The 25,978-nt window shown below is 40.8% G+C and overlaps 2 protein-coding genes across 10 annotated transcripts in view; one reads left to right on the top strand and one right to left on the bottom strand.

Moving 5' to 3' along the window:
• LOC109632496 (protein LEG1 homolog) overlaps window positions 1-25,978 on the top strand; it is a 36,494-nt gene that overhangs the window by 6,968 nt on the left and 3,548 nt on the right. Inside the window, exons 1-6 of one of the 9 annotated variants that reach the window (XR_011239454.1) lie at window positions 8,647-8,975; window positions 11,358-11,467; window positions 15,899-16,091; window positions 16,878-17,062; window positions 21,043-21,150; window positions 21,917-22,056. Coding sequence is in view for 1 of the 9 variants with exons in the window: in XM_069515550.1 (XP_069371651.1) it covers window positions 11,416-11,467 (52 nt within the window). In the remaining 8 variants the exon portion in view is untranslated. The other 8 variants (XM_069515553.1, XR_011239455.1, XR_011239453.1 and 5 more) reach the window with 8 other exon arrangements.
• stx7l (syntaxin 7-like) lies at window positions 18,708-24,989 on the bottom strand. The gene is made up of 10 exons (XM_020091804.2): window positions 24,782-24,989; window positions 22,880-22,973; window positions 22,571-22,640; window positions 22,220-22,310; window positions 21,935-22,072; window positions 20,433-20,479; window positions 20,258-20,348; window positions 20,080-20,152; window positions 19,893-19,975; window positions 18,708-19,782 (listed from the first exon to the last, which is right to left on the bottom strand). Exons 1-10 carry the CDS (start codon window positions 24,863-24,865, stop codon window positions 19,687-19,689), a joined length of 867 nt encoding a protein of 288 aa, XP_019947363.1. The 5' UTR covers window positions 24,866-24,989; the 3' UTR covers window positions 18,708-19,686.

Genomic DNA, 25,978 nt, shown 5'->3' with positions numbered 1-25,978 from the left:
TGTTCAGGACTGGAAGCGCACATGAGACCCAAACTGTTTCGAGCATAGCCTGAACAAAACAGTGGGGTTTAGGATTACTCGGGGTAATGGTGGCCAAGGTATGATATATTGATTAATACCAGAGGGGCATAGCTGGAAGGAGGATCACATTTTTTGTATAAATCATTTCGTTAGGGACATCCAGGGGAATGCATTCGCCAGTCTGTGTTAACAAGGGAAAAGATCTCGCTTTCATCTGACTTGGACAAAGAATTTTTTAACTGGCCGATGATCACAGGTGGAATCCAACAATAGACCGAGTGCCTGGGAACATTTGAACAGATATAACAAGCGGGACTGATGGGTGAGAGAGAGAGTGGAAACTGCCTATTTAAAACCTGTGTCCTGGAAAGTGTTTAGGCTGGAGACAGTGATGAGAATTTGGGCTGTTGGACTCTTTCAACAAACAGCTGAAACTCATCTCAGCTGTAGATTCACTGCCACACACAGAGATATGGCAGTCAAGTGGCCACAGCTCCATGTGGGTCCAGGATGGCCTCTGCTCTGTTTTCACTGACCTTTCAGCCAGAAGTTGTGAGGGTTTCTAATCTTAGACATTGTGTCAGAGCACTTCCTCTTTTTCTGAACCATAATGGTTAGATGAAACAAAGCCAATTCTTGAGGCAAACCAACTTTAATTCTGCCTCTTTAACCGCTTGTTTATCGCATGAAATCATCAAACAAATTCAACCATCTTTCTTAATTTTAAAAATGCCTGCTGCTAAATCACACAGTAAACTTTTCAGGTCACAAGATGTCTATGACCCTAAAGTTGGACGGCCCTTTCCCGGTGATAGTTTCCAAAAATAGTTTTGGTCCTGCCACACACAGAGTTAAAACCACAACAGAAACATTTGGAGCTCATTTAGAGGAACAGAGAATGGCTTTTTGTTGAACGTCTGTTACTTTTGTGAAACATCAGTTTCAGACTTGGGGCCCAAGGAAGTGCAGAGTCGAGTTCAGTGCGATTTGGAAACACACTTAGGATCAAATTTGAATAAACAGGCGACCAACCCTGTGTAGCAGCAGCAGCTGGGACTCTTTTTACTTTTTTGCCACAAACCTGCCATTGTGTCTATTTGAACATGCAAAATTTAGATTTTTCTGTTTTGCATTTAATTCAATGAGGTCTGACTTTCCATTTCTGCAGGAGTTCTTCAGATGTGCTTCTACAGCACCACAATCGTTCGCTGTTTGAACAAAGTTATTTTTTTCATCTCAAAGTCACTTTTATCATCCAGTTACAACTAGACAAATAACCTCAGCAGGTTTTTTTTTTCAATGTTCTCAGTATACTCAACTTGCGGTCGAGTGAGTGAGACCACATCCTAACTCTTTTCAATGTTTGAATTAAAAGAAATCCATGTGAACAGTTTGAATTAAGAGACTTGTGTGTAAATACATATTCTGTAGTTCTGTGAGGCCACCGCTTCCCTGCAGGAATGTCAGCTTCCCCCTATTAGCTTGGCACACGACTGCATACCTTGGCTAATTAGCTTCCTGTAAAAGCCTTGAATAAAAACATTGGCTTTAATCACATGCTGCCACTTTGTCTCATTTGCTGCCAAGGTAAATGTTACTTCAAGCGCAGAAAAAAACAGACATTTTCATTTGTGGGTTCTGCGCTTCCCCGACAGGTGTTTCAAGCCGTGATGTGCCGCGATCCAGGTCAAGACTTCCCCTCACCATTCCTCAACATCAAATAAACTCACACTGTTTTTCTATCATTAGACATTTTAAAGGCTTTCATTAAATTTGTGTGCTCTTTTTTTCCCGCATGCTGAGGTTGGCTGAGATGTCAAACTGGTCTTGAGAGTGTGTGTTTACTGTCTGTTTTACTGGATGATTTGGCTGTCAGCAAGAGAACTGTGCTCCCATACAGTTTCATATAAAACCCAGGGGCGGCTTTAACAGCTTGTTTCTTTAAAATCAGGAACTGAGTGATGAGTCATTTTTTATTATTTGGCAGCTGCCACAAATCTCCATTTATGGCACCTCAATCAAACATGAGTATTTACGAGCTGTTTACCAGCACATAGCTCACACAGAACTTTATTGTTTTAGACTGAAAGGGGAAGAGTTAAGACATAAGGAGATCAGAGTTATAGCCATTTTGAGAATTTTCATAGCCATCATGGATACAGATACATTTATATAATTGTATCCATAATTATACATATATATATAATTATAAACATCACATGACAACTCATGTATACTGTGCATTCGTATGCCAGTTTGAACAGGAAGGCATGGAGCTGTCCGTGTACACAAATCACTTGAATAATAGCCTGTCTCCTACACAAGTAAACAGCTACGAGCATAAAATTCAACTGCACAGCAGCTGTTAGCAGAGACAACAGGGTCAGCAACGCTCGTCATTGAATATCCATGTTGTGTTCTACACTGGTAGCCGAGGCTAATGCCGGTTGTTCTCTTCCAGAACCGGCTCATTTGATAGGATGCTGATAAATGCGTGACCAAAAAGATCCAATCAGCAGTCAGTTTCCAAACTCAAGTTTCTGCTCATCCAGACTAAGACACAGCCCAGGAGTTTTTAAACTAAAATGAGGCCAGTAGTATTCCCAAACTTCTTCATTTTAGAGGCTCTCACGACCTATTTATCTTTGCTGATGTAGGTCAGTAAAAGCTTCAGGAACCTTGAGGAGAGATTGTTTATTAAACTGCCATTTCTTAGGTTAAGAATTAACTCCAATGTGGACAAGCTGTAAAATAAAAACTCAGCAAACTGCTGATGAAGACCATGTGATATCACTGAAAAAATCCACAATTGGCTTTTAGGTGTGGGTCAAGCTTTTTCCCACAAAGAAACTTGATATTGTATTTTTTGTTAGACCCTCCCTGCCTGGTCAGCGACCACATCTTTTTGACTCCTCATCCCAAAGCTGAGAAAACCCTGATGAGCTCATCAGGCTTATATTTTTTAAGACTTGACAAAACTCCTCCTGACACGTTATACAAATCCTGCTGAGTAGTACTGAGTTCCCTCAGGCTGAGTAATCTCCGCAACGTCACTTACCTCTATGTGTAAAAGCATATAAGAGTCAAACACTAATAACCAGGTTTATATCACATAAACCTGATTAAGCAAATTAAATCAATTTATTAGTACTATTGTATATAGTATATAATATGCACCACATCATATGTATCTGTTTCTTTATGTCATAACTGTAGATAATTTACATTAATCTTACTTAAATCTTGTATCTGGGTATTTTAATGTGAGATTGTGTTGTTTATTGGGAGCTGATTATTTCATGGTACAGAACAATTAATGGATGCTTTATAATTCATAACATTTGTGGGTGTGTGTCTGCACATTCTTTACTATTCTTATGTAATCAAAAAAACAGCAGTAGCACGGTATGACTTAAGTATCTGTATGACTTCTGACATAAACCCATAAAGTTCAAAAGTATTATGTGTGTCAGGTTTAAACACAAAACCAGTTCTGAGCTTGAAGGCTTCCCAAACTGGCACTAACATCAGTGCACAGGGAAAAAAAAAAAACCCATGTGAACGAACAATGTTCAAGCCACAAGTGTTCTTATTAGGGAAGTGTGCGATGAGTGCCTCTCAACACCGCTGGAGCTTTGGCGTTACCGGTGAAACCTGGTCGGGCCCTCCGGCAGCGAAGACGAATGCCAGCGTCTGGGTGGTGTCTCGAGCAAAAGCACATTCAAGGTCAACAATAGATCTGTCCTTTGATGAAGTCGTTAGTGTTGAACACTGCGAAAGGGAAAAGCTGTTTTCTGACGTGGCAATGAGCAAAATGTGAAAGATTAGTGCGAGGACGACTGTTCCTTCACAAACAGCTGTGAAAATATTGGTCTTCAAGGCTTTCCCTGTCGCTAAGGCCGTCAGTTAACACAAATGTGTTTGCACTTCTCTAAAGGATTAAAAAAAAACATATTGTTTGCTGCTTCATAAGATGTTGGATGGAATAATGAGCTGTGCATCTGTGAGAGGTGGTGAACAAATCCTCATTTGGAGCAGAGAGTTGTTGCTGTGCCTTATAGAAACGGCTTGGCCAGGTTTCCCATCTGCTCTAATTGTTTCCAGATATGCAGTTTCTGCACAGTGGCTAACAGGACCCCTCCCTGTCTGTCTGTGTGTCTGGAAAGAAAGGCCTTTCCCCATCTGTCTGCAAGGTCAGACTGCAGCCTACACCCTCGCCCCATGTCTGTTTGTCTATCTAGTGGCAATCTGACCCCTTCATGCTGATATAAGTGCCTGTTGGCCGGCTCTGTTTACACTTTCTTGTGCTGAAAGTATCTCCCACAGTATTGTGTTTTCTGTGGATTCTGAGGAGAATGACTGTTGCTTTTGTAAAGGTAATGACGACCATGAGAGACGCAGCGGTGCATTTTTGATTGGTTCAGCAATTTGTTAAATTGAGGGACAGGACAATGAAGATTTGTTCTCGAAGATACTAAAGCAGGTCAGAATAAGGTCAGGTTATGCATAACTCAAACCACTCAAGAATCCTGAAGAGAATAATCCGTCAAAAGATGCCAAAGATGATGATTGTTTGACACATGTCCTGCCCCTCGCTGAAACAGCCAATCGTCTAGAACAGTAGAGTGTGTACCTCCACCTAGGCCCAACAGAAACCACATATAAATTAATTATTCATCTCTGCAAAACTCCTAAACATGTCAGATTTTTACACTTGTTGCACAACGCTGAATCTTGCAAAAATAATTCCTGATTCCTGATCCAAATTTGCACCCAAATTGCATTGGCTCTTTTCTGACCATTACCGTGTCCTTCCTCTAAGTTTTGTGGTAATCCATTCTGTAGTTTTTGCATAAAGAAACAAACATGGACACCAGAATCAATGATGGCAGCAGCAGGTACAAACATACTTTGACTAAGCATTGAAGAGAAGGATGTCACAACAACAAAACATAATGCATCAAATGTATTCATGTGTCATTTAAACACCGGACACAGTGTTGTTAACTCTTACAAGAGAGTAGAAGTGTTACCTGTGGAAAAAAGCTATCAGATTTGACTGGTGAATACATGCAGGTATGACTCTCTCCCTATTCATTTAGAGCCTGGTACTGTTTTCCTAAAATAACTGGCTGCAGAGTGGTGACACTTTCCGATGAGGACTGTGGCAGTCATGCACAAACTAAGAGGACAGAGTAATGGTCTATCTCAACGCTGAGAGAAGAAAAACATCCAATTGTGTCCTCTGCTGACAGGGTGTTTCTTTTCTCTTTTTTACCTTGCAGCATACCTGACCACCACCGGCTGACAGTGGAAAATATTATGCCCTCATCATCATCCCCTTCACAACAACATGGAATATTCCCCAGTTGGAACAGCGGACGCTGGATTCCTCAGCAAAGTGTGGAGGAAGTGATGACGCAGGAAGGTGTCATCGCTCAGCTAGCTGTCAAATCCAGCGGCGGATGACCCGAGTTTCACATGCTTCTCCCACTGCATCAGCGCGGGCCGACAGAAATAAGTTTTCCACTCTCAGCAGGAGTGAATCAGAGCAACAAACGCCACAAAGGTTGAAAACAGCAATGTGGTTGTAAATAAGTGGTGATTAACGGTGACGTCAGTTTGGGAGCGATTACAGTGCAAACAACAGCCAGACGAAGTTCGCTCAATAGATTTCTCCACATAACCACATCTTTCTTTAAAAATCATAGTATTACATAACTGCCATGATCTTAAAGGAGTAGTTTCACATTTAAGGTGATTTGTTCATTCACATTCTCGCCAATAGAGTTAGATGAGCAGACTGATACCGCCGTCATGTCTGTATGCTAGATGTGACGATAAAGAGCCAAGACATGTGAAGTCATTGTCTTAACTCCAACACTTGCCCTTTTGTAAAGCTGTTGTCATTTGTACAGAATGTTTATAAAGATGGACAATGCGTCTCCACTTCCTCCCACTATCCAGAAATGAAGCCAAAATATCCTGTATATGAACGCTGCCATCTTGCGCAGTAGCCATTGACTGCTCGACCAATCATGAGTCAGTCTCAGCTGTCAATCATGATTTTTGACCCCAATTTTATAGCATTAATAAAAACAATTATACCAAACATAATGATCAATTGAACACTTGAACATTCATCAGTGTGATAAAAAAAAGACCTAACATGATGTTTTCATTTGGTCCATGTCCCATTCACCAACATGAAGGAATCAGGGTTTATTAAATCTACAGTTTTCTTTATCTACAGTCTGTGGATGAAGCGGACAAGATTGTTAGCTTAGTCCTGCTTGTGGGTGGATTTATTTATTTCCAGACATGTTCATTATTTCCCTCTGTTCTTTCTGCCTAAGATAAATGAACCACCAGATAATCAACAAGAAAAAATAATAATTAGCAAAATGTTGAATGGCTGCTTTAGTTTCTACTTTATATACTTTAGGTTGTCACCTGTAAACTCTCACAAATAGCCAAAATGCATCATAGCAACAGTAACCTGCGTATTGCTTCTAGAATTCACCTTCATCAGAAGTTTAATCGAGTTAAAGTAGCATCATCTACGTGTGCTCATGCATAATGTGGCTCATGCATTAGCTGTGAGCTCACTGCCATTTTTCCAGCTGTATCCAGTCACAGGCAGGGCATTAATCCATCAGCAGCAGAGGAGGACGAGGCGATGACGCAGGAAGGAATTATCACTTATGTGTCAAAACCAGTGGCAGCAAACTCACAAAACAACACATTTTATTGATGTGACTACATAAAGAACACAGTGTTTTCATTGCCAGAGTATTGTCGTGTTAAATTGCTGTTTTCCAGTAAACCCAGATGAGGTCAACAGACCTTTGCTACACGCAGGTATTATTTCTAAATCTCGGAAACAAGACTAAAAGTTGGACTAAATCACTTCTTAAGGGCATTTCTGCAGTTCCAACAGGATTAAACATGGAGGCCCCCCTCACTAAGTCGGAGCGTCCTGTACTATAAAGCAGCAGAGCCGGGGCCCCTTGTGAGGTCTCACTTACAGCACAATGATTGAAGGGTGCGACAGTTACGTAACGACGAGGTGTTGTGTGATGCTGTGTGAATATGGAGCCTTGTCCCCTGTGAGGAGAACCTATGTAGGGCATGTTTGACAGGTAGGTGTTCTGTCACAGCGCGTCAATACGCAGCTTGTCTCAGGGGCCCGTGTCAGACTCTTTCTGGTTGCAACACATTTTTCTTTTGTGTAATTATCCCTCAGGTTTCCATATCTTTTTCTATATTCAGCCAATGTAATTTCAGTTTCTACATTGGCTTTCAACTGCTTTATCTCTTTTCTCTCCCAAAATCTTACACTGGCCGTTTGTTTTATATCACAAGGACAGAATAGTGTGTATTCTAACTGGTATATTTTCACTGTACAGGCAAAAGCCAAGCCTCACTTTGCATACTGACGTTCACTCAGCATGTATAAATGGAAGATTGCACCTTTCTTACCCTGCAACCTTTTGTGGTTGACTGTATTCTACTTTACCTTCGCTTCTCACGGCAACTGTTCTCAGGTATGTTTTTCTCCTGCCTTTTGGACGTGTGGTTTAGTGTGGCTGACGGGGCGGCAGGCAGCTCTCCTGGCTCGCTGTGTTTATGCAGGTGCGGGACATTCAGGACACACCGCCCTGCGGAGTATTTTGGAGGGGCTTTTCAGAGCAGCCTACCCTGCAGTATAAGAAGGGGCCGCCTATATGTGGCATTTGGTGGGACAGCCCAGAAAAGGCATTTCCTCAGGTTACTGGAAATGTGGCAGTAAAACAGATTTGAAATTGAGTCAAAGACATCAGAGTGAGAAATGCTTTGATGACAGGTGAGAAAATGATGCTCAGACATACGTCGTCGTCATCAACAACAACAAAAAGCCTCATAATGTGCATCAGATCATTCGCCATATATTCTTAACTTTTATAATCTTTTATATAAAAATAATAAGTACATGTGAACAATCTAAACTCTGATTTGCTGTTAGCTGAGAGTAGTGAAAATCTATACCTCTCTCATAACTGATCTGAAGCCGATGCCAGGAGACGGTGCGCTGAGCACAAAGACTGTTGCTGTGTCTCAAATTGGATCCTTCACTCAGTGCAGTCACATGACGGTATGCACACAGCACGTTCAGTGGTGTGTGTTCTGACAGGGTAGTGTTGTTCCAAATCAAACATGGCCCTTACCGGAAATGATGATCATCATCCAGCATGTGACCTCAAATGTCAGCTGCCAAAATATTTGTCTACTTATTTGCTACCTGTCCTCCTTAATATAAATAATATTTTGAAAAACTCCCAAACAATTTTCAGAAAGCTACAGTATATACAGTAATGTTCAAACTTTCTCGTAACATTATAAAGTTCATATTTTGCTCCTATATCTCGTCATATTGTTATGAGACCTGCAGAACGATCAGTGCCTGCACTATTGAATCTGACTTGAGTTTGCTGTGCAGCATTTTGATTTGCATGTTTGCATTCTTTTTGTTTAGAGTGGAATCAGGCTCAGTGTGCAGAGCATGCATCAGGACGTTGTCACAGGGAAAGGCGGAGTTGAAGACTCTCTCAGCAACACAGGTGTCAGGTATTTACTAATGTGCAATCAGAGAAAACTGATCAGTGGCTATTAGTGACTTAAAGTGTTTCTGGTGGACTTGAAAGTAAGCCTCTGTTTTTAGAATATTGGGTCCTGCCTGGGCATAACTGATTTTAACCAAATGAGGAAATTGACTCTTAATGACTGTGGACATGACACCAGTCTAAGAAGGCATATATATGTAGATTGTGAATGTACCCAAACCATTTTGTTGGGTGGAATCTGTGTATTTCTACAAGAGGGACCCTCAGAAAGGACACGAGCCACTGGACAGGACCGACTTCCTGGCCAGAAGAGAGGTTTAAGGACTCCCCTGCACACCTGAACTTTTCAAGGTGGGTTTCATTCTCCCTCTTTAAGACAAACAATTGGAAAGTCCATTAACCATCGTTTCCTTGTGCCTAGAGCCTGTGCCAATTGGACCACTATTTGAGCTGACCCCACAATATTGATTATTGTACTTTAAAGAAAGGGAAAATAAATGAATTCAGCAAATACTGTCTGGTGTGTTGTGGTGGTTTTATATCTGGTCACTCATTAAACTTGAGTTTTAAATCTAAATTACATTGCATTTCAAATTTTAACAAAATGTAAATCTCCTCCATGCGTACATGGGGTGTAACTGTGTGGACTTCTTGTCAACATCTGCACAGTTTCCTCCCACAGTCCCAGAGGTGAGGAAAACTTTCACCTCTAAATTGCCTGAAGGTGTGAACTTGAGAGTGAATAGTTGACTGTCACGGACTTGTGACCTGTCCACGTCCCGATCGGTGTGAGCTGTGATAGGTTCTGGCCGGGGGTGGGCGGGGATGACATATACAGACTAACTCCTGGACATGAACTAGTTAAATTGATACCTACATTAAGATGACAAAAGATGTGTAAAGATTATATGGGTGAAAAAAAACCTGTCTCTCGCCCAATGTCAGCTGCACTTGGCTCCAGCTCCCCCATGAGGGATGGGTGGATGGTACTCAGAATACCATCTGTGAAATGGGTAGAAAGGATAAGGGAAGGACGAATGTAAGATATCAGCATTTTCAGATTTTTGTGTAAACGTTTGTACCGTAAACTAATCTTTTAACTGGATGATTACAAAAAGCCAAGCACTAATTTGATTGGATGAGTCCAGTCAATATGTGAGCCTATTGGCCGAGCCAGGCTGACCTATTTACATGCCTCTGGAGGGCTGGTGAAAAGTTCAGCTTCTTTTCACCATCAGAACAAAGCTGGGATGTGTTTGACTTTTTCCTCAAAGAAAGAATCCGATCCAGGTACCAACAGTGCCAGGCTATTCAGTTTAAAAACCGGGCTTCCTGATAGCCAGAGTTGCACTAAATGACAAGAGGAACAGTGGTCGTCAGTTGTAGCAGAAATAATAGGCCAACTGTGTGCAGGTTTTATTGTCAGGAAGCACAGGAAAGACGAAATAGCATTGCTCTGCTTGGCTTACTCTGATCTGTAGAAAGTTTCCGGGATAATGAATTCCTCTGGTTTGCTCAGCCAACAAGAGAATGGAGGAGAAAAGGGAGGACTAATGAGAAGCCTTGTCCAGTCAGCGCTGAGGGTGTTAAAAAGCCTGCAGTATTGTGGCTAATTGCAGATTACTGGTTAGATAAGTGGATTGACTAGAAGTGAATGCAGTGGAGTCCAGAAATGTAAAGCAACAGATTTAAAGAGATTCTTGTCTCTGAATGTACAAGTCCTGGGATTTCAATCAGACATATTCATTAAAATACCACTGCAGCTCTGTTAAAGAAAATACTGTGACTACATTTAATGTGAATTAAAAGCCAGGCCTGTTGGCAGCAGAGAGCAGAGTTTGGTCGAATAGGCATCTATCTGTAACTCCTCACATCAACGGCCTTCTCTGCAGCTGGCTGGATTCACAAAGTCTGTGATATACTCAACGTTTATAATTTTTTACCAGTTTGTTCCACTTGAAAGCAAGTGAACTTTGGGTCCAGTTTAGCATGAGCACATGCTCAATGAGCTGCACACACACACACACGCATCGCAGGTTAACTCAACTAGGTTGAGAAATTTGAAAGAAAACAAACAGGATTCCTGAGCAGTGCGGTGTGGCGTGAGACTGCTGGACTGCAGCACAAAGAGAGGCTTGTTCGCAGCGTACAGGAGCATTCCAGCTAACAGAACAGGCTCTGGGACACTGTTGACCTAAGCTACTTTAGAATGTTTGTGCAATAGCTTTTGACCACTTGATTAAAAATATCGTTTGATGCCGAAGCGGCCGTGTCCTAGAGAAGGGCAGTTCAGACTGGTCTGAGCAGAGCAACATGCTGTCGCATGAAGGGAGGGCTCTTATGAAGAGGTGAGCACCAACTGCTCACCTGGAACACTGAGCCACAGTTGAACCATTGAGGATGAACATCCATGCTGTCTGGCACTTCATTCTGTCATTATATAATGTTGCTTCTAATGAAAAATGTCGTTTTAGATGGTGTGGTCACATTTTTAAGGAGAACGGACTGACATCTTTTTTTCCATGGTGCATCTGATTTTTGCTATGCTATTGGTCACTCCACCATTTTATTGGTCAGAATATAACTATTGGATTGATTCCCAAACAGAGAATATGACTAATTTTTGGAATCACACATTACTTAATTTGTGGAATGTCATGAAATCGAATTCAATTTGACTCTAGTGACTTCATGTAAAGATTGATGGTGTCTCCCCTTCCCCCCACTATCTAGAAGAGAAGCCATGATACCCCAGATATGAAAGCTGCCATCTTGCATTGATGTCAGGAGGATGGAGCTGCGGTATCAAGATCCCACCGATACACATGCTCGACCAATCCTGAGTGAGTCTCATGTTTCAATCACCCCATTCTTATACCATTAAATTAAGTTATTGAAACCAAACTAACTAGAAAAACGAGCACTTAAACATCAGTAGAATAAGAACGGCCTAAAAAAACAGAAACCATCTTTGAGATAGGGGTTATGACCTATAACTGCAGCCAGCCACCACGGGACGAATGAGGTCGAAAACATTTTGTCTAATTTGATAATGAAGAACTTAAAAACCATCATGTTTTAATTCAGTTACTTTGACAAACTAAGAACTAGAACTGAACTAGAGTTCAGAGAAACTGTTTAAAGTCTTGAATTATTTCCCTTTTTATTCTGGATTGTTTCTTTTAAATGTCTTTCATTAGGCTACACAAAGGCTCTAGTTCCAATATGCAGAGGCCTTGAGTTTTAACAAGAAGTGAGATTTCAGATCCCCGATTTGCCAACAAAAATGTCGATCGTGGCGGAGAATGTGACCTGCTCTCCTCTCCTTCAGCTGACACCATGGAAATGCCCTTGAGCACATTTCTGTAACGTCCAAATTGGTCTGCCGGAGCTGCCCCCTGGATCAACAGTAAAGGACTGTGGTTGCAAGGGGCAGCAGCCAGGTATGAATGTGTGTGTGAATTGGGGTGTTGATGAAAAGAGAGCGTGTGTGCTTGGCAAATATTCCCAGGATAAATTAAGGCAAAGAGCAAAAGTCTTTACTGAGATCTAAAAGGAAAACATTTGATGTGGTGGCAGATTTGTGCCTTTGAGGGTCGGATTGAACCGGTCAGTAACACAGCGATGGATTTAGGTGAAGTCCTCTTTAGCTTGTTGTGTATCTTTGGTTGAGAAGAATCCGTCTATACCTTCAGAGAAAATCTTGTTTGACGAAACTGCAACAATTAATCAAAGCAGGACATTTTTTATTTTTATAGTCTCTTTGATTATTTTTTTCTTAAATAAACATATTCTACTTGACTCTCCTAATTTTAAACATTAATTTCGTTTCTATTCTAATCAATAAAGTTGATCAGTAAAGTTAATGTAATAAAATTATTTTAAATTGATACATTTCATCGCATTGAAAAGGCTTATTTAATAATTTACCACTGCCTCTTCTTAATGTTTTATGTTGTGTAATATCATTTGATCTCCATATTGAAGTTTAAGGTGACCCATTTTTGTGTTCATAAAGTTTACTGAATTAAAAGTTAATTTCAGTTGATTCGTCTCGTCTCCTTCGTGTCATTTTACCGCCATCTAATATTTCTGTCCCATCTTCTTATGATGAACTTTAATATAATGAAGGTTGTCTTACATAACTTTAAATTCACCCTCTTGCATTTGTCTCATGTTGTTTTATATTTAATTGTTCCAGTTAGTTACCTCATTTAGTTACCAACGCTTCTCAGTTTTGTCTGATTTTCATAGTTAGTTGTATCATGTCATATCATTAGTGACAGATAATCTCATCTCATCTTGTTAAATGTATCGGGACATTATGTGCTTTCATCTCCCTCATATCGCATCATTTTCTCCTATTGTCTCCTATTCATAGTTTATTATTTATTATCATTATTACTGTTATCATTGTTGTTATTGAAGTTTTTCTGATTTTTAACACAGTTCAAAGGTCAAATCGAGAAAAAATGTCCACAATTCTGTACATGGTACAATAACAAGTTGTTTGGTTCCATCCATCCAACATGGACATTTCGAACACAAATCCCAGACAGTGAAATGGAAACAGGCAGTCTGAGAATCCCTCCGGTGTGAAAACATGACGAACATATCACACCACAGCGAGTAAACTCAGGGCCTCTCTCCTTCACCCTTCCCCTCGTGAGCTTATCGTCCACCTCTCCGCCTTCCTCTCCCTCGCTCACACACTTATCCTTCCTCTGTCTCTCACAGACGTGTGGTTATTCATATACGTGATGTGTTTGTGACAGCAAGCTGTGTTTGCCGAGCGGCTTTCACCCTGACCACTGCTGCTACTCCACCCATCAACCCCTCTTAACCTCTGACCTGGACGGCCCCATCTGCCTCCTCAAATACTCGTCCACATGGTCTTCACACCTCTCGTTCTGTTAGCTATGTCCGCTGCTGACGTCAAACGCTTTTCAGTATAATTCACTCAGGGCCAGGATCTGTTAACAATTGATCTGCAATCCTGGTGAGTTCCGGTAAGTCTGACACAATGAGATTACTTTAAAAGCGAACTTTCTATCAACGAATCAAAGATTTTTTTAAACAGATATGACCTATACTGCTGCAAACATATCAGGTCTTCCCGCACCCAACCTCTCTGATCTCAAATGTGAGGCCATCCTGTGTTGGACTATGACCTAATGTAATGACTCTTTGTCATAAATATTAAAATTTTATAAAATCAAAGCTCTGCAAGGATTCTTCACCATGTAAGTGTGCATCAATAACTTCAAGATAATATCTTATATTGGCATCAAGTCTCAGTGTATGTGCAGTACAAAGAAAAATCTTTTTCTCTACCTTTTCCATTACTTTACTCCCTTTTAATGTTTGCTCTCAGCCAGCTCAGTCAAACATGTTCGACTGCACACTGCTAGCATCATGGAAGGAAAACAAACACGGAAAATGATGTTGATTTGTTTCCCTAATTGCCTAAAACGATGTCGTTTGGACAGAACATCGTGTAGCTAACTCTGCAGGCATGTTTTTCCATTTTCGTCCAAATTCATCCAAAATGTGAAAGCAGTTCAACAGGAACCCAGAGACGAATTCTTTCAGCCCAACGATGACAAATGCCCACAATTTATTACCCACTGTTATAGAAACGGAGAATCAAATGCCGGCCACTGCACTTACCCAGAGTCTAATTCCTCTGGTCCCACCATGGTGAGGCCTCAGAGTTAAACACTCACCACTGCATAACAATAACAAGAGCAGACGCTTGGAAAGGCCTTGCTACTAGTGTGCGCACGGCCTGCATGTGTGTGTGTCTGTTTGTGTGCGTGTGTGTGTGGTCTGACCGATGCCCACATCCTTCCAGAGTAACAGCATGGCCACCTAGGAGACACACTTCCATTCCTCAATTACCTCCCTGCCTTCCTCCATCCTTCATTCCCACCATTGGCGAGGCGGTTGGAGGTTATGACGTCTGTTGCGATGCACAAGGTCAGTGTAGTTTGTCTTCCTGCATTTTTCCTCTTGGTTACATTGCTCTATACAAACTTTCTCCTACATATATAGGAGATGATTTGAGGTGAGCAAACCAGAATGGTATTTAAACTTGTTCACACAGGACGTAACATAAAAAATGTGAGCGGAGATGTTGGTGAAAGCCTCCTTTACTTTCTCGTTGTTACAAGGAATAAATTCGACCAATAAATCAGAGACATCTGACCCCAAAAGTCAGTTCAAAGATCTAACTACAGGATTTAAACCATATGTCTCAACATTAATCAACTAAGAGTTTATGTAGGAGACTGTAAACAGTTTAAAGGAGAACTGAGATAGGAGCAAGGGTATTACTTTTTTTTTAATGCAAAGTGGGTGAGGTTTTTCACTCTGGAACAGACAGAGTTGGATTAAAATATATAGTGGTATCCCTGTGATCATGGGCGTAGCTGTGGCTTGGGGTTCGGTAGACATTTCTCATTGGACAACAAATATGAATAGTATCTTTATGCTTGCGTGTGCTCTAACTTTTTCGATTTCGTATGCACGCACATGCAAGGGTGTTCACAGACAAACTCCACGAGTCATCTAGTCCGCTATCAAAACCATTAGTCGACACTGAATTAGTTGGACCATTGGTTCATCAGTGGGTTAAGCAAGGTGACACTGGCATCTACAGCCCATATGCAACAGGGGGCGCTGTTATTGACAAATTACATATGACATGATCCTTGACTAAAATTACCAGTGCGAAAATACAGTGGAGATAAAACCATCAGCTGCAGGCTGCCCTAAAGTACAACAACATAACACCTGCTTAGTACATATGGTCCAAAGTTGATAACTGAATGAAGGACGGGAGAGTTTGAGAGAGGACAGGGTTATGTCAGTGGAAATGGGGGAGAAACATGGCGTGGACATGCAGCGGTGGCTCTTGAAACCATCTTTACTTACCCCATGTCAGTTATTTGTTTGTTTTTCTGCACAGAGGTAGTAAACAGTTGCATACAGGTGTACCCAAGGTTCTTTCAATGTTGGAATTCTTACTTTGATATGGCAGGTGAGTGCAGTGGTTTCCTCTGAGCGTGGAACATCCTGTCACATACCTGAGAGCTACTTCCTCTTCAGAAAAACATCAATATTTACCAGAATACACACAAACCTCTAAATCTGAAAAACCCCTCCTGGTTATACCTGCCAACATGTTTTTCTGTTCTGGTGCCAGTTGTCATCCCACCGGTGCCAGCTGTACCTCATCTTTATTTATGACTTCTCTACATATTTCTTTTCAGAGAGAGTACACCACAGAGACGACGTTTTAACAGCAAACACGCTGCATTCCTGCTGCTGGTCCGCAGCTGGACTCCAAAATAAAGTTTACATTCCTGGGTAGCTGGGAGGAATGCTGCCCTCTGGGGCCCTGGATCAGGCCTGCGGATTACAAGTCAGGGACCACGGATGGAGACCAGGATGCTCACTAACCAGGTCAGATGATGTCAACAACACAAACTTTCATGATATCACCACGTGCTTTGATCTGACCTGCAGATTTGATTCGATTTTTTATAATGTGGTGATGCTTTTGTAATTTCAAGTTTCTTTGTTACCCATGCATAAGAACTATGGCTGATGTGAGCTAAAATAACATCAGCCAAGTTTATTTTGATCCTTAGATTTGGAATTTTCAGTTGCATATGAAGTCTGATTCCTGGTTATTTATTTACCTGAATGACATTCACACAGGTATTTCTTAAAGGACAACATGACTGCTCATGCGTGTCGGCCTCTCCCCTGTTAGCAGATGGGACATGGATCAAGCTAAAAAGTCATAGTACATGTAAAATGAACTGGCTCATGATTGGTCGAGTGCTTGTATCAGTGAGACCACACTACAGAGGCTCCATCCACCGATCGCTACTGTGCAGACTCGCTCCAAAGATAGCAATTTGTATCTGGAATATTTTGGCTTCATTTCTGGATAGTGGGAGGAAGTGGAGATGCGTCATCCATCTTTAAATACAGTCTATGGTTAGTATAATGTTCTCTACAGTATTGAAGATATATCACTCTGCAGGGTTTGGTAATCCTTCATATTACATGGAGGTAACATACTCCAAGGTAAATGTAGTTTTGTTTAACTAGAAAAATCCTGTGGGTTTCAGCTAGCTCAGAAATGAAAGGGGGAGAGGAGAGTAAAAAATAAGATTTATTTATAATGACAAGGTCACTGATATCTCAATCCCAGCTGAAAAAATAATGTTGTCTTTACAGCTATTACCACTCCACCTGGTGAGAATCATTATTCGCTGATCTGCACCCCAGAGCAGACAAAGGATTCACTGTCTGGCTCAAGGACACTTCTGCAGAATGTGCTGCTGATGGGCTTGAAACAGAGCAACAGCCTCTTTGAAGAAAAGTATGGACATCAGTCAAAGGCCCGACTGGCTGTGATAAAGGTATGATGCAGTGTGATTTTATATTCTATACTTTAAAATACTTGTGTATACAAAATCTAGATATTGTACTAAAACCTACTAAAATATGCATAGTGCCAATTAAAATAGTCCTGACAGAACATCAGAGAAAGAAAAAACAGGAGTAGCATTACATGGTGTTATATTATGGACTTGATTGTGATGTAAGTAATTCTGTACTGCCCCCTGTTGGCAGAAATAAATATTTCCTTAGATTTAATGCAAAAAGGCTTCTTTTTTTAAATAATAATAATTTACATGATCATGATAAAGGTAAACATTTCAGGAGGTTTGAGTATTCATCTCCATCTAAGTATCCATCCATCTATGATTTTAGGATTTCTTGGCTTCTGCATCTTCTGCTTTGACCATAATTACATATTTAGGAAAGCTACTTTCAACTTCTTAATAGAGGAATAGAAATTACATTTTGTTTATTCTAATCCAACCCAATAATGATCAACTAAAGGACCTGACTTCACCTTGTTTGTCCAGCTTTGGACAAACAAAGTTATTTCTCCAATTCCTTCTCATCCTGGAAGAAAGGAAATGTCTATGTACAGCCTCACATGTGAGTCCAAATTATGATTATTTGTCATTATTTGATTTTTCCACACCACCAGGCAAAAGAGCCTCTGTGCCTGACACATTGAGCTTCTATAAAAGAGAGTCATCAACATGCTCAGTCTTGATTCTTGTTTGCTAGAATCATTGGTGTACCTGAGTTTTTCTTAAATAAGCTAGTAAAATAAATGTTGAGGAAAATTACATCAACTGAAAAACAACCTAATACCTCTGTGGGGGGAAAAAAAACTGTGTCCATCTACTTCAAACCAAACACACCCAGCTTCCCCTGCAGTAACTTTTCACCCGTTCAAACTTTCCTGTGGCTCTTAAGCTGAGACATTTCTGTTAGGAAGGAAAATCCTGCTCAGCTCTTTTACAGCAACCTGCCACTTTGTGTGTGTAACCAGCCTGAAATATTCCCTGTCCTACTGACGCCCAGTTCAACCCGTTCTCTCCGCGAGTGATGTATTTGCAACACGATGTCCAAATCCTCCTCGTCTCTCGCCCTGCCAAGGAAAGCTTTGCCTTCTGCGTCACTGCAGTCTGTTACTTCCACATCCCTCTCCAACTCCAACACCGTCTGTTCCGACATATGCCTGAACTGCCCCCATGATCTCATCCTCTCGTGGCTGCCTGAAATTTATTTCCTTCAGTATAACGGGTAAACAAGGAGATGACACACGATGTGAGTGCTAAATCTTTTCAAACCAGATTTGATGTTTTCAAAACTATTTACAGAAAAGGTCTCCAGAGGTGTGCCACAGGGCTCTGGTGTTGGTCCTCTGGTGTTCTCTGCTGGGGAACACCGTGTCCTTGTGCTGAAGAAGCTGAATTAAACGCTTTTGAGATTCAGCATGTACTAAATAAAGACAATTTATATATATTTGATCTCCTCCATATGAACACTAAAGCTGAGAAATGACATGAGCCTAAATAAATTAGCATGATATGTAAAGCAACATGTCAGTAACCTGCCAGCCTGTCATTTATTTATCTTGCAGTAAAAAAGACGGTACCAAAGGACCAACGTAAAATAGTCTAAACTCAAAGAGGTAGCACATTTTACGACGAAATTGTTTTATTGAAGAATCATATAATTATGTAAAAATTACAATTGGGTGAAAAGCACCCTTCTCATTTCAGATTCAGTACAAGTGACCCTCTCTGTCACCGTCTGCTGAGTGTAGTCATCTGCGATAGGTGATTTGATTTATAAAAAAACATTCTCCTTGATATGCGCTTTGCACCTCTGAGTTACACACTTACAGTTGCAAAAGGAAACACACCACCTCCAACACTTGTCATCCTGACGGCTGATAGTGGAGTGCAACTTAAAGTAATAACCACAAGAACAGTATTTCTTCATACAACACATGAAAAAAACAACATGAAGTTGGCCAGAAAATAACAATCAATTTTCATTTATGATGACCTCAAGTACAGGAGATTTAAAAAAAAAAAAAAAAAAAAGTATTGTCACAGGCAGCTCTGTGTTAGGTTAAGATAAATGTAGTTTACATTTGTGTTTTCTCAATAAATTTACATCATGTACTCAATTCACAGTGAAACTGCAGATAAACATGTGGCATGTGTGATATGTGTTAAAGAAGGCAGCTGCAGAAATGTGGCATATTGAAAGAAACAGATCTTGAAAGTTAAATACCTCATACCTGCCTTGTGCTGCTTCACTGCACCAAGAAGCGTTGTCTACACTGTACATTATTCAACATGTAGCTCAATGGAGATACTCTAAAAAAATCTGTGTTTCACGGGACAAACGGGTGAGGATAAAAATCTTGACATTTACAGAAAATAATTAGTAAAATCAAACACAAAAAAATCAATTAAAGCCAATTGTAACGATAAAGCTACCAGCGCTAGTTTTGTTTTAAAGTGAAGAGAGCGTGCAGTCCAAAGAAAGATGGATACATCTTCAAAAAAAGACTCCCCTAATAAGGGGGGTGAGAAATATTGGATGTGCAGCAGAGAAAGGACCATACTTCCTCCTTTGTCCAGGCTGATGATTGAAGAGGAGCGTTTTATTTGCCGATGGCTCCCCAGATGATAAGTCCGACTATCACAGCAACTGCAGCCAAAACTATCATCAGGATACAGATCTTCTTCCGTGAGCTCCTCTGTGGGAGTGAGGCACAAAAGTGTTTGTTGTAGCAAGACAGCATAAAGATGTATACATTTATTTTCACTCAATGTTGCCCCTTGTTCTGGCTCTGGCCTCACATCTTACCTGATATTCTGCAGCACGTGCTAACTGCTGGGTGGCGCTCTGGACATTCACATCGGCACTCTCCACATTGGCCTCTATACTGTCTGAAGAGCACACAGGGGATATGCACAGTTTAACGTGCAGCTGGTGGGGGGGTTTATTTGACAAACCAGGTAATGTCCAGTATGTGCAGGTGACGGATTCTCACCTATCATCTCTCCCTGCTCATGCACCATCATCCCCAGGTCCTTGAAGATGTCATTGATGTCTGTGATGTCAGACTAAACCAAGAAGCACAGAGACAGTTCATGCTCACGTGAACCATGTGTTCATGTATCAGAGTTTACGCTGCAGTGCAGTTGGAGACATTTAATTCTCATCTGTACCTCCAGCTGCCTGATGGACGACTCTCTCTCTTGGATCAGCCTCAGGTCGTCTTCGGTGATGGCCTCGGCCTGAGCCTGCACCTGGGAGTCGCTGCAGGGAACGAATTTAGATGCAATAAGAATTATATTTATTATGGTTACTAAAATAATCAGAATTACAAATCAGGAGACTGACTTTGAGAAGGGAACCACATTTCCAAAGCCGTCGTCAGGCTGGCCTCCCTGTTGAAGGAAGGTACAGAGTGTTATAGGGATGTTATCATTATGACCCTCACGCCTTATTAATCATTTCATTCAGTATCTCGAAAAGTAAAACCTGCACCTTATTCCTCCCAGTTATGTTCCTCAACAACACGTAGCGCAGTAAGGAACTGTTCCTGCTCATCAAAAAAACAGCAGATACACACACTTTTCTGTGCACTGGGATAATTGGTGAGGTAACAGAACAGAGTTGCCAAGCACGCTGCCTCCCCCCCGAGGGAACAGGTTTCCAAAGCAGTCACAAATAAAACCGTCCAAGCGATGCGAGAGCTTTTTATAAAACTGTGCTTTAAAAACTTTTCTGTTCAAGTAAATATATTTATTTAAATGACCTGCTGACACTTGTTTAAAGCAGAAATGTATTCGAGACATTTATGAGAATGTAACAAAACACAAGCAGCAGCACCTTAGATATATTTTTATTCTTTGGACTTCCTGCACTGGAATACCGTGATGATACTTTTGAAATTGCAGCTGGTGCAATCTTTTATAAATTGCTGTTTCTGTTTCTTATCTGCTGGCAGGTATGCAGACACTGATATGTGCACTGAGTCAAGATAAGCTCTGTTCTAGGAATGGTTGGCTGCATCAAGGAGCTGCTGCTGGAGGAAAATCTTTGTAGCAGTGAGTCAGTGAGTGTTAGTCAGAGACGACAGCTTTCTACTGTCTGACACGTTTACAAAAAATCAAATATGCACCAATCTGTACAGTTAAAAAGAGTCTGACACATTTTGTAGTTCTTGTTCAGTTACTTATTTTTTTCCATAGATACGGTCTGCTTGACGTAAATGTTACATCATTGAGTATATCACAGTGTTAGGTGTGCAGTCATTAGGTGTTGGACATGCACACTATCCAGCCTCTTTGCCAGGGTCTTACATTTCGCCTCAGGCCAAATATATCCTTGCTTGAAGGACAACTTGAATTATATTGGTTGGGGTATTTTGACAGACTTGGTGCATAACAAAATCCAAGAGCGGGGGAGAAATCTGAGAGCAGACGTTTCACTCATGCACAGATGCAGGGGAAGAGCTAAAGCTGGAGCTCAGGGAGTCAGTCCTGCTCTCAAACTGAAAGACCACACTCTTGAATAAAGATAGGAAGACAACTCATAGTATAGAACTTCTAGATTAGCATTCTGTAAATAAAAACACATGGTGACACTGGTGGTTACGTGCTGCCTCCGTACAGCCCCCTACCGTTCATGTGCACATTGCATCTTGGGGACATGTACTGTCTCAGGACGTAAACAGTTGAAGCACCAAGCAGCCATGATGTGTATGCATAGTTAAAAGCAACGATATCTCTGGCCTAATATCAAAGGGCATTAATCCGTTTTTGGCGTCGTTTCTATGATTTGACTGTTTTAAGTGTTTTCTGTGTTCTGTGCCCTTGCAGACGCAGCAGATTACTCACCGACACCCTGGAGCTGGCTCTGACTCTAGCCACAAAATCTCGTTCTTTGTCAGCCGCCTCCCGCTGGGTCTTTTGGAAGCTATTTAGGGCTGCGGAGAAGTCATTCAACAGGCGCTCTTTCTGTATTTTTCTCTGCCGCTAAGAGACACACAGAAACACATTACCAGAGTGACCACAGAGTTAATGTCTGTGTCCTTTAATGAATATAATGGTAGTAACTAGAAAAAAAGGGACATTATGACTTTAAGCAGCTGTTGAAAAAGAAGATATTGAAGATTTCAGTACTTGATCGGGGCCAACGGGACGTGCACTGAAGGCTTTGATCAGTCGGTCAGTCTCCTTTGCGAGCTGGTTGCCCTGCTGCTGTTTCTGTTGCCTGGTGAGGGGAGAAAAATCACGTCGGGGATCATTTTAATTTGGTCAGAACACCGACAGACTTGAAGAGAGTATCTGGAGGACAGATTTTTCTTATATTGTAAGTGCTGAGCAGTTTTCATATCAGGCTGCTTGAACATCCAATATCACCTTCAACAATCACTTGACTATGAGACACACAGTTGAAAGTCTCAGTTTTTGCATGAGCATTTGTGCTGGTCATGATAATAGATAACCCACAAACCAGCCACTGTAACTCACAATGTCTGTCGTAGCTGGCTGCTGTCCTGCTCTGTTTCCAGCAGAGACACTGTCCTCTGCAGATCCGAGGCTGGTCAGGAGAAAAGGGAGCACATATTCGATTATGTAGGGACACATCTCCATGTGTATACCATGATTTGCGAAACCGGAGTCAGCAAAGAGTGTGTGTGTGTGTGTGTGTGTGTGTGTGTGTGTGTGTGTGTGTGTGTGTGTGTGTGTGTGTGTGTGTGTGTGTGTGTGTGTGTGTGTGTGTGTGTGTGTGTGTGTGTGTGTGTGTGTGTGTGTGTGTGCGTGCAGGTGTTTTATTACTCAGCAGTGTGATCTTCTGTATGTTGGAGCTGATGTCGTGAACTAAGGCGGTGAGCTCCTCTTGAATCCCGGCCTGGTAGGCCATGATGAAGAGCTGTGAAAGGACACAATGACGACAGAGTGACACTTCATTCACTGATTGTGTAGATTATCGTAGTTACTGCAGTTACTTCTGTGGCTTAATCTGAATAGTGTCTTCTTGGTGTATTGTGTACTGTTTAGTCCAGGGAAGCTAGGAGTCAGTCAGGCTTGGTGATGCTGAGAGAAACTTAATGTAATGACGTCATATTAAATGCAGTGCAGCAGTGTGCCGTGTGATTTTTCTGTCTTAATTTGAACAGCCAACATTTTATACAAGTTTAATTTTACACAAGAGGACTCTCTGGAAAATCTCAATGAGACTGCCTGATTAAATAAAGATTAAATAAAAATTCATAATTTACATGAAACAGCTGTTACATCAGCATTTTAGTGGCTATGCCTCCATGAATGGCTTTAAAAGCAGGCAATAAAGCAGCAACATATTAAAATATGATGTAGTTCAACAGTGTACAACCAGGCTTTAAGAGATCTAACAAATAGTAAAATTAATTCCAAGAATAAACGCACACCAAAACATAGTCATTTTTTCCCCCCTTCTTGCTTTGTGATAATTCATCTAATGATCCCACTCACAATCTCTCTCTTCATTCTGCATTCATGCATGTTTGTAATTTACTTTTCAGCATGAAAATTATGTGGTTCTCAAAACAGCCTGGACTCTTCTGGCAACACAAAATTTCCCCCAAGATTTTTGAATCAGGATGCTGTGGTTTTCTGCAATGACCATCCAATACAATGCAGATCAATGAGACAGTTTATTAAATATAGTTAGTTAGAAATAGCTAGTAGAAGATTTACTTAATTACCTAAAAGTAAACCATTACACACTGCGTCTCATTTATTATGCAAAGAGTAAAATGTGGGTTAACTGGGTTGGGTCAATGTGTACTCAGTCATGCAGACTTCCTGTGCTGTTGAATATGATAGAATCAGGGTTAACACGAATGCAGTGAGGATTTAAGAAAAGCTGTTACAGGAAAACAGAAACAAAAACTGCAGGAATGAGGAACTATTCAGATTTTTATAAAACAATTGGAATTGCCAATGTAGTTTAGTGTACTGACTTTTTTCTAAAAGTTCAAATTAAAATACATTAGTAGATTATCTATTTCGTGATAATCAGCAGCACAAGAAGAGGAACAATTTTAAAAAAACGTGATGTTCAGTGAGATAAATAAGAATGAATGTGATGACGACACAGTCAACAAACTTTCCCTGCATTATGAGTTTTGTGCTTTTTGGCCGCTTCTAGCACCCGTACCGTAACATCGTCAATAGACGCGCATGAGAAAGCTCAAGCGGAAGCTACGGGAGTTTTCTGCTAAGAATCTGTCAGACTGAGGTTAAACCTCTTTATATACAGTCTTTGGGTTAAACAAGCTGTCAGTGGCACACGAGGGTTATAATCAGGATCATTTCCACACAAAAAAAAATCTAAATCGTTGCTTTATCGATGGTTTCCACTTCGATCACCTTCCTGTCTGCAAACAAAATCCTTTTACTACACATGCGAGGACAATGCGGAAATCCCAGGAGTTTGCAGTGACACAGAGAAATGATCTTTGTCACGTTGATCAGAGTTAAAGTCGCATTTTATTGATTTATTCCACTGACAGACTCTCACATGCATCAGCCACCTAGTCCCAATCAAAGTCACTGCTCGTTTCCAACGATGTCTGTGAGATTAATTATTTTCCTCTCTGTTCTCTGCATCACGAGATCCTGTGTGACACGCGACAGTGTCCATGTCAACATGTGTGATGATCTGAGTGTAAAAGTACAGAGTTTTATCCATTTTACCTTTCTCTTGACTTTCTGCAGCGGAGGAGTGTTTGTTTCCGGATTTTCTGCCACTCCCACGATCACATGACGACTGCAGCGCATGAAGATCGCACCAAGAATGAAAAATTAACTTTAAAGAGACATTCAGTCAATACATCTAACTGTTGTGTCTTCTGTACCTAATAAACTATGTAAAACAATACTAAATACAAAAATGTTTAAAACCAAAGTTAAGACAAGAAATCAAAGTTATATTATGTCTTCTGAATCTGAAAACTGTTTAAAAAATCTGTGTATGATCTGTGATCAATGATCTGCTCTATATTGTAATATACTGTAACCCAACAACACATGGAGGGATGGTTACCAGACATGGTGTTAATAATACAGATGCATACTGCAGTCACTTGAGATTTGTTTGTCATGAGAACAGAAAATCATCCTTTTCTCAGGTGAATGCAATCTGTATTTTATTTTATGTTGGAACATTAGATTAGCAAAAATATAATTGTATAATAGTCCACTGAATTAAAAAACTAATATTTAGCATCAGAAAGAAAAGTTGGAATAATTTTGTGAATGTTTTGACAGACTTGGACTTGGACCTCAGGCTTTCTAAAATCTTAACTTTTTCTTTTCACAACAGTGTAACTTAAAAACACAAATGTGTCTTAAGTGTTTCTGAAATCACAGGTTTGTGATTTAATGCACCTCTGTCAGGGCACAGTGTCATCACGCCGAGGTTCAGGTGGGTTCAACGACTCTGTTGTCAGTTTACAGACCAAAAGTCAGAAATACATGTGGTGTGATGGTGAAAAACTGTTTGTTGAACAATATGGAAAACCAATACTGTTCGACCACAGGCATGTCAGATATGGGAGCTCATATGTGTCAGATCAGATGAGCTTTTGTTTTTTAACTAGAGATAAAAGTCACATGGGACATTTGAAATTGTGAGTCGTGCTCACCCTCCTTGTCAGGGGCAAAAACTAGGACAAAGGTAATCTTGTGTTATCTAAGATTAGTGAACTCTTGGAGCGTAATATTCTGCTCACCTCAAAAAGTGATTTTTAACAGCTCTGTGTCCTGCAGAAGGTGCTTCGCCTCTATTCACTCGTCCTTTTAAACCTGCAGAGTGTTGATGAAGTTAATGTGAATTGTAGATTTTACTGACCTAAACAGCACAAAGGAACATTATCAACAGTATTTATTATA

Source organism: Paralichthys olivaceus, chromosome 19 (assembly GCF_024713975.1).
Source record: "Paralichthys olivaceus isolate ysfri-2021 chromosome 19, ASM2471397v2, whole genome shotgun sequence".
Lineage (NCBI taxonomy): Eukaryota > Metazoa > Chordata > Actinopteri > Pleuronectiformes > Paralichthyidae > Paralichthys > Paralichthys olivaceus.
Note: the sequence above shows the minus strand (reverse complement) of the source record. Positions and strands in the feature narration are given on the sequence as shown.